The 9,519-nt window shown below is 40.6% G+C and overlaps 1 protein-coding gene across 1 annotated transcript in view; it reads left to right on the top strand.

Annotated features, from left to right (window-relative positions):
- Positions 1-927: 927 nt before the first annotated feature.
- Positions 928-9,519, top strand: part of rpgra (retinitis pigmentosa GTPase regulator a) — a 10,410-nt gene continuing 1,818 nt past the window's right edge. Inside the window, exons 1-13 of the mRNA XM_035677063.1 lie at positions 928-958; positions 1,631-1,756; positions 1,845-1,937; positions 2,278-2,340; positions 2,420-2,578; positions 2,701-2,850; positions 2,939-3,097; positions 3,820-3,975; positions 4,169-4,293; positions 4,388-4,594; positions 5,090-5,245; positions 5,776-5,855; positions 8,446-9,446. Of these exons, the coding sequence (XP_035532956.1) occupies positions 928-958; positions 1,631-1,756; positions 1,845-1,937; positions 2,278-2,340; positions 2,420-2,578; positions 2,701-2,850; positions 2,939-3,097; positions 3,820-3,975; positions 4,169-4,293; positions 4,388-4,594; positions 5,090-5,245; positions 5,776-5,855; positions 8,446-9,446 (2,506 nt within the window). The remainder of the gene's footprint in view (positions 959-1,630; positions 1,757-1,844; positions 1,938-2,277; positions 2,341-2,419; positions 2,579-2,700; positions 2,851-2,938; positions 3,098-3,819; positions 3,976-4,168; positions 4,294-4,387; positions 4,595-5,089; positions 5,246-5,775; positions 5,856-8,445; positions 9,447-9,519) is intronic.

The following is a 9,519-nucleotide window of genomic DNA, read 5'->3' as shown; positions in this document are numbered from 1 at the left end:
TGACAGTATATAGGATTTAAACATTGACAACAGTATATAAGATTTAAACATTGACAGTATATAGGATTTAAACATTGACAGTATATAGGATTTAAACATTGACAGTATATAGGATTTAAACGTTGACAGTATATAGGATTTAAACGTTGACAACACTATATAGGATTTAAACATTGACAACACTATATAGGATTTAAACATTGACAACACTATATAGGATTTAAACATTGGTTTTTGACACTGTTTTTAAGAAAGAAAAGATGTAATCAGGTTACAGTTACATTTAGTAATAAAGGGGATTATTTACAGGGATTACAACTTTAAAATACATCAGTTGTTCTTTAAAAATACACTGAACAGACGACACATTGTCAATTTCCATTTGTTCTTTCTTTTCTCTTGTTTTTATTTGCAGATTTGTTGTTGAGGTCTTACAAAAGTAATCAAATTACTTTGTATTTGTATTGTGATACTTGCATTAGGTTATTGACAAAATTGTTTCACAGGTAACGTTAATTAATTAGTAATTGTATCGATTACTTTTTTAAAGTAACCCTTCCAACCCTGATCACAGATTAATTGATTACCAAATGAGTAACAGTGAACTTTTAGGCGGATTAATATAACTTGTTATACAGTCACAGATGTGTTTGAAATGTTTGGTTACAGTTCAGGATATATTTTTAGTGTGTTTCATTATTCCAAAGTTATAACACCATCAATATGCTGCTCTGCTCACCACACACACATTAAAGCTAATATGTGAACAATATTTATCAAGTATAATTAACGTTAGCTACTGTTACTATAGTTACCATCCTTGTCTTGTCCCCGCCCCTCTCTGACGTTTGATTGATCTACCTGTCAGTCAGCGTCGGGCTGCACGGTGAGGAGAGGTGAGGAGAGGTGAGGAGGACAGGAGAGGACATGACGGGACAGAAAGATGTGGACATACCCGGTGAGACTTTTAATGGCGTTAGACAGCAAACAGCACGTAGATTTATATACCTGTTCTACTAATGGTCTCCACATACTGTTAGCTCCGTGTGTGTGTGTGTGTGTGTGTGTGTCGTTAACCTGCTGCTATTTCTGTCAGGCTGCTACTTAAATCGCTTGAGATGTGACAGCAGGTTGGGTCGGGATTTAGCCGGTGTTAAGTTAGAGAAGAGTAAATTAGTGTTGCCTTCAAGTCCTGCATTTTCCCTATAAAGGCTCTCAGTGGTGTGGTAGTATCTGGAGAACTCTGTATGCTCTTAATTTATACCCCTATTTTAAAAAGCTAATTATAAACAGTGTAACATGTAAGACTGCTATTGCAGGTTTAGTTCACCTAAAAATGGGCAAGTTGCATCTGCACATTGTCCCTTGCTTAGGCAGGCAGTAAGGGTCATTATTAAATTAACATTAACTACAAAAGGGGTGCAGAAACTACATAATTATGCATTTTTAGTAAAGTATTCCTTATTCCTTCCTCCATCCACTGAATCCACTCATGAAAAATGGGACAACTAAGCATTTAGCAGTCCGTATACCCAATATGAGCTGAAAAATAAGTGGGTGCAGCCGGTATACCTGCGTATACCTCTGCACTACACCACTGTCTAAAGATGAATCACTCATTTGTCAACAGAAACAGGAGCCATCTTCACATTCGGTAAGAGCAGCTTTGCAGACAATGTGCCTGGTAAATTCTGGTTGAAGAACGATCAGCCGCTGCACGTTTCCTGTGGCGGAGAGCACACCGCTGTCATCACAGGTACACAATCTATGCTCATTTGAATTAGGAATAATTACTGTGTAGACATATTTCTCTATCAAACGTTTGTGTCTGTAATGATCTGCAGAGCATGGCAGGCTGCTCATGTTTGGTGTTAATACGTGGGGCCAGTTGGGGCTTGGATTTAAGCCTGCTGCCAGCAAACCTGCCACCGTGAAAGGTAAGGTACTTTACACATTTTCTATTAATGCTGTTGATTTTTCCCCAGTAATCCTTTACTTGTTTGGTCTATAGAATGTCATAAAACCTTGAAAGTGACATTTTAAAATCACTTTGTCTAAACAAACACAAATATATCTAATTTACTATCCAATAAGATGAGAGAAGAGCAGAAAATCCACGACTGAGAAGCTGATACGGCTCAACAATCACTATGTTATCAAAATAGTTTATGATAAACGTTCTGACTAATCAACTAATCTGGACTGAGGAGGTATTATTTTGGTATTATAATGTTGTTTTTAGTAGCTATAATGAATGCATGTGTGTTTCCCTTTCAGCCTTAAAGTCAGAGAAGGTGAAGCTTGTAGCTTGCGGGAGAGATCACACAATTGTCTGCACATGTAAGAACAAATAGTAGTAGAGCAGTAGAGCCCAAAATGTGTTGTTCCTGTATGTAATTCAGGTTTTATATATGTTTAGGGCGGGGGAGTGTGTATGGTGCTGGCAGTAACCAGGAGGGGCAGCTCGGTTTGGGCCACCGCAACAACACTACAGCCTTTCACCGGCTGAATCCTTTCTGTGAGCATGCACCAATCAAAATGCTTTCTGCAGGATGCAACACATCAGCGGCTTTAACAGGTTTGAACAGTGACACTTAATTACGAAGTGTCTTCGTTAACCAAGATGCTAACGATGGTCAAGGTCCAGACTGTACTTGTGTGACGTTTGATTTTCTCCTCTCTGTTTGTGTGTGTTGGTAGAGGACGGGAGGCTGTTCATGTGGGGAGACAACTCTGTGGGTCAGATTGGTTTAGGGGACGAGGGATTCGCAGCAGAACCCAGAGAGGTCTCTGTCGGGGCGGCGGTGGCGTGGGTCTCCTGTGGGTACCACCACTCAGCATTAGTCACAGGTACAGCACGGTCCAACCAGACACAGCACAACAGAGACCAACACTCAGTTTGACTTTAATGTCTTTTAACGTGCTGCCGTTGTTTTAGTGGATGGAGATCTTTATACGTTTGGTGAGAGTGCGAACGGGAGGCTCGGTCTCCAGGTGGAGGAGTTGGCCGATCACAGAGTCCCTCAGCGGGTGCAAGGGATTCTGGGTCGGGTCACTCAGGTGTGCTGTGGAGGGGCGCACACAGTGGCACTCACAGGTGAGTTACTAGTTGTTTCAAACATCACTGCACTGACAAAATACTCACACATTTCTACTGTTTTACATACTTTTATATGATTTATAATTTACAGACATTAAAAATACAAATATTTAACCTCCTAGTCTGTTAATCAGGCAAGGTAGAAAAAAATGCCTTATCACTAAAATGTAATTAAGGTGTCAAAAGTACTCATGCAGAACAACCTGTCTATTGAATTTGCATTACATCTGCATTAACATGTAAGCAGCATTTTGGAGCTGATTTGAACTATTTATTATGCTGATCATATTGTGTGTCTCTCTTAAAATAACAACCTGTCTCCCACAGAAATCAGTTTCTTTCCAGAACCTTTTAGAAAAGAGAGTTAGAAACTTTAAAGAAGACAGAATAAGGGATCACTGCTTTAGAAGATGTCTCCTAATGGTAGAAAATTAAGCCAACTAGTTGACTTCTGTTAAAACAGGTTGGAATTTTCTCACCGCAGTGGCCAAGTTCTTCACTTGTTTTAACAAAATAACAATGTAGGACTCATTAATAGACACAAATTACTATTACATAATAATTACAGCATTATTCTCTCTCTGAAATGTAAATTCTCAAATTTGCCTCAAATTGTACTTAAGTTCAGTATTTGAATAGATGTACATAGTTATGTTACAGCACAACTGTTTAAATTAAATTAATTAGTCTGTTTCATTGTGTCTGTTTTGCTGCGCCAGAGGAGAGCGTGTACACGTTCGGCAGGGGTCAGCACGGTCAGCTGGGCCATGGAACATTTCTGTTTGAAGTCGATTTGCCAAAACCGCTGGAGCACTTTTGTAGCGGCAGCATCAAGAATATCGCCTGTGGAGAGAACCACACTGCTGTGATCACAAGTAAGCAATCTCTTAAACTCAACAGTGCTGCCTGTTAACCTCGTCCTTTTAATTATTCAAATGTTAATCCATCCACTCAAAACTGTCACAGAAGCATGTTTTCTCTCCTTGCACAATGCTGCTGAATTATAGCTATAATGTGTGAGGATGAGGATGCTGAAGAACTTCCAGATTTGTCTTCTTTCCTCCACAGACAGCGGGCTTCTCTACACGTTTGGTGATGGTCGTCATGGAAAACTGGGCTTAGGGGAGGAGAACTTCATCAACCAGTTCAGCCCGACACTCTGCAAACGTTTTCTCAAGTACAATGTTCAACTAGTAAGTGAATGTGATGAAAGGGCTCAGGGTATAAAGTATATGAGCAGATTGAGAGTACAGTAACAAACTACACTGACTGTTTTCTTACGTTCAGGTGTCCTGTGGCGGGAACCACATGCTGGCACTGGCTGCACCCAGACCACCAGAGAGCCAAGACGTTGTGCCAGAGAAGGATGTCGCAATCACAGAGAACCTTTTGGAGTCAAGCTACACAGAAATCCTCCTGCTGGACGCTTTGATTGATCCTAATCTACTAGTCCCACTGTCAGCCCTCTCAGCTCGAGCCCGCCACAGAGAAAAAGTGAGAACTTGCCCCTTGATGCTCAGGCTGCGTTCACATTGCAGACAGTGACCCAAATCAGAATTTTTCTTTGAACCATCAAATGTTTTGCATTTTTGCTTGAAAAATTACTGAAATGATTAATCCATTATCAAAATAGTTGCCAATTAATTTTCCTTTGATCACATAATCAATTAACTTACTTATCATTGCAGCACTAAAATATACTGAATGAAGCATTTTTAATTGGTTAATCCATCTTTTCATTTCATGGTGCTTTTATGGGTCTTGGTCGCATTCATTTAACTAATTATATAATTGGGAAATATATTATATTATATACTGCTGAGGTGACTGAGGTTGTAATAGGTCTTTAGTCCAGTAGGGGGCAGTGTTACACCAAAGTGTATCTCTGCTGTAGTGCCACTGACTAACCAGTTGGAGGAGCTCTGTAGATGTGGTTCAGCCCTTTTTACTCAGTAATGTTTTTGCTGTTTTTGCTCTCTTGTCTTTCAGGGAAGCTCTGTGGAGCTGTTTGGGGAGATGTTTCAAAACCTCCCACGTCTAAATTCTGGCTTCCTCGACACCTCCTGGCAAACGTCCAGAAATATCCCAACCCCTAAAATGCATTCAAGGGACCTTAGTACCCCTTCATCATCCCCCAAACCGCAAGTAGGAGTAACACCAAGCCCACCACTCTCCCCCACATCTCTGTCCGATTACCCTCAGAGTCCAGTGTTATCCTCTAAGCCATCGAGCCCACATTCCCAATCATCAGACATATTTCAGTATAAATCCTCTACCGCTGCTTCCTCTAAGTCTAAATCCAAAGAGTTGCCTTCTCCCTTACTGTCACCAAAGACTGTAAGGAAACATAACCCTAACATCCCGGTATCTCCTAAACAGACTGCAAAAAAGAGACTGCATAGAGTGGCAACTGCTAAAAAGTCCTTAATTGAAAAACCGTCACCTCCTCCACCACCTAAAGAACCCAGTAGACCCTCCAATGATATTTCCAATAAACTCTTCAGTGATGAAAAGCATCCTGCTTCACTACAAACAGGTACTGTATTTTCAACCTATAATTTGAACAAGAGGCTGGAATGTCTCTTTTAGCCAGTGCTGACTTGAGTTTTATCTTGTAAATCCAGGAAAATACAGCTGTAGATACTCAGTCTGACCCAGTCATTGTCTGTTTTCAGAGGGAGAAACTGTTGTCACAGATGAAGTGGAGGAGAACGTCTCTGAGAAAGAAGTTGACGCTGACTTTTTGCCAGATATGGTGAGATAAGTGCAATGCTTTGACTTTGATAGAGTAGAGAAATACAATACAATATATTGTGCACAGAGTCATAATCACAGAGTCAGTTGAATGTTTTTTTTCCCCCTTTAAACTTCTTGGTTGTGGTCTAGATTATGTGCACTCAGGGCAGGAAGCAGCAATGCTGAACACTCACTCACTTTCCAGGAAATGTGCATAGCTCAGCATACATACACTGTATGTGTGTGTCTGTGTTCTTGAAAGCATGTGTGTGTGTATGCGGAGATATTTTCCACTTGGTGTAACACTGAGGTGAATTAAGTGTTTTGGTCTTAATTTTTCACGTTCATTTGCTTTTTTCCAAGACTGTGTGTTATGAATCTCCTCAAAGCAGATTTAGAGATCAGGAGTGTTTCTGCCAATACACAAATGTGTTTGGATTCCAGCCTTAGATACACAAACACACACAGATACACACACAATGCTTTTGGAAAAGTTGGCAGGAATCTTGCCACATCTCATCAGTGTTTCCAAAGCCAAATATGAAGCAAGCTGTGAAGGAGTCTCCTACATTGTTGCGTGTCATAGTGCAACATGTGGTGGTGCTCGGTAACCCGTTCCTGTCCTCGCTGTAAAGTTAAATGGGCTCGTGTCTGTATGTGTGTTCAATGTGCAGTGGTGGAAGACATCTTTACTTAAAGGTCTATTGGCAGAAATGGAATATAATATCCATAGGCAAGTTTTCATTAGTGTATAATCAGCTGAATATAGGAATCGTGGTGTTTACGTTACCTTAGAAGAGAATGATAAAAGGAAGGAAGGAGCAGAAGTATAAAGTACGACATATACGTACCACAATGTTGTAAGTACAGTACTTGAGTACTTTCCACCACTGTCCATATGTATGCTCCCACATGTGTGGGCTTTAATGTGTGACAGAGATTCATACACTATTTATTACATGAACATGATAATATATGAAATCAATCAAGTTGGCGTATTCTAAAGAAAGCTCCCAAGTTGCATTTGGACAGTGATTCACTCAGGCTTTTTTCAGATCACACCTCGCTGACCCCCAATTAACCACGTCTCTTTGTCTTTCTTTACATCCCACCCACATCTGTAATTCAACCTGTTGACAGATTTGTTGTGTGTGTGCCCGCCACGCACATATGTCATATGACATTCTTTCATTCTATTATTATATTCAGTTACAATCTAAAAATGTTAATGATCTGAATTCTGCTGTATACTGGCAATATATTTTCTTCTCATGCATTTGTGTGTATGCATGTATGTTTGTTATTATATTCAGAATATTCAAAATGAATGACATCTATGCCCACAAAAACTACTAAAAATCCTGATATTCTGATTCCGTTTTGGTAAAATATAATTTTTGCCCCCCATGAGTTTTATTATAGTGTGTTACTGAACAAAAAACACTTCCTCAAACTAGAGATGACATGTTTTTGGCAGTGAAGCACATCACATAAAACATCAAATGCCATGTACAGTCACGTTGATTGCAGGTCTGCTGCTGTGCTTGTACAACCTTTTTATAACAGTATAGCATTTGACCTTTCTGTTTCTGTTTTTATTTTTACATCTGACTAAATACATCTGACTATTTTCTCTGTGGTTTATTATAGGAAAAGAAGAAGGGCAGAGCTCTTAGAAGAACTGCAAAAGAGGCAGAACAGCTCCAGTCAAATGCGAAGGCAGAACAAAATTCTCACAAAGCCTTACCGACAGAGCTCCTGAAAGGCTCTTTAAAGAAAGAAGTGTCTCCACTGAAGAGTTCAAAGAGTCTGAAAAACCCCAAAGTCACATCTAAAGGCAAAGAGAACGTTACCAAGCAGTCCAATAAAATCAAAACCCATGAAGACGGACAAGCTCAAAAGGAACCCTCCTATTTTATATCACCAAAACATGATAAGAGCAGACTATCTGAATCAAGTCCCAAAACTCCACAGTCTGTCCGGAAGACACTGACTGAAACACAGCAGAGACTGACTGAAGTGAAGGAAAATGCCAAGAGAAATAGAAATTTGAAAGAAAGTCAAGAAGATAGGAAAGCCAGCACTTTAAAAAAAGACTTGACAAAGACACCAAAAAAGGAGAAAAATAAATCTTCAGCTTTGGACAAGACATCTCCTGTTATTACGGTCACTAAAGGAAATGAAATAACCAGCATATCTGTCTCAAGAGGAAGTTCGACATCCGCAGAAAACGCTGCAAAAGAAGATGCAGAAACCACTGACATAAAACCTGAGGAGATGGCAACGCAACGGGAGACACAGCAAGTCAGCTTGACTCCAAAAAAAGATTTTCACAAGGTTAAATTGGCACCGGGAAGACGTCAAGGCAAAGCACTAGAAACCACAACTGCTCTTGATATTAAGAAATCCATAAGTGTAAAATCTACACCTGTCAAAGTTAAGGGGAAACCACAAATGGTTAAATCCACTGAAGTCCAAAATCAAAGTAAATTTGCAGAAAACACACCTGTTAAAGGTAAAAGCAAAGGGAAAGTTGTGGAAAATGAGTTAAAAACTCCGAAAATTAAAGGCAGAACTGCAGAAAAGCAAAAGATACTTGATGTTGACAGCTCTGAAGTAAAGGACAAAAAAAAGTCAAAGGAATCCAAACTGAAGGCAAAGACAAAGCCAGGGAGAGAAGAAGGAGAGGGAGTCAAAGTTAAAGGAGATGCTGATGGAGACTCCAAAGATAATACGAGGGCCAAGCCTAAGCGTAAGCAGGATACACCCACTGAAGTGGTGTCTAACACTATTTCCACACAAAGCCCTAAGAGAACAGTGGTGGCTTCCACCGGCGGTGCCAAATCCCTGCAAGAGCCCGAACCTGTTGATACGGATTTACTTGTGTCTAAAAGAAACAGAGAGGATGCTCAGGGCCAGACTGAAGAAAAGCCAAAGTGGGGGGAAATTCTCGGTACAGCAGCTGCTCTTCTTCCTGCTGTTGGGATAGCGGGTGCCGCTATGGAGGTCCTTAGAGATCCAGTGACGAGCTTTGGGGGTTTCCAGTCTGACAGTGACACCGCTACCTCTACACCACCTAAAACAACCAGTCAAGTGAAGCAATTCACAAAGCAGAGTGCAATTATGCAACCTTCCTTTTCCTCGTCATCAGATTTTTCTTCAGCAGAAGCATCAAATCCACCAGAAGAAAGAAAAGATGTTCAGCTCAGTGTCCCATCAGAGTCAGAGAAGGCAGTTCAAGAAGGAGAAAGTAATGATACCAGTCACGATCAGTCACAAATGAAAAGTGACATCTCCGAGCAGATTGAGGGTGAAGACATTTCACAAACAGAGGTGAAGAACAGTGGCACAGACACAGACACTTCCAAGCAAGAACATGGAGAAGATGAGAAAACCTACTTCCTTCCTACTAAGCCTTCCGAAGAGGAAGGGGATAACGAGGGAGAAGAAAAAGATACTGAAGATGAAGATGGAGAGAGTGGAAGTAATGTGGAAGACAAAGAAGAAGAGGAGGAGGGAAGTGAAAGTAGTGATGATATAGAAGAGGAAAAGGAGAGTGTTTCTGAAGAAGCTGAGGAAGAGCAAGATACTGAGACTGCAGAGGAAGAGGGTGAGGAGGAAAGCAGCTCCAGCAGTGAGGAAGAGGATGAAGGAAGCGAGAAGAGTGATGTTACAGAGGCTGA

The sequence above is a fragment of the Morone saxatilis genome, unplaced genomic scaffold (genome assembly GCF_004916995.1).
Source record: "Morone saxatilis isolate NCDOM2014 unplaced genomic scaffold, NCSU_SB_2.0 Contig5, whole genome shotgun sequence".
NCBI lineage: Eukaryota > Metazoa > Chordata > Actinopteri > Moronidae > Morone > Morone saxatilis.
Note: the sequence above shows the minus strand (reverse complement) of the source record. Positions and strands in the feature narration are given on the sequence as shown.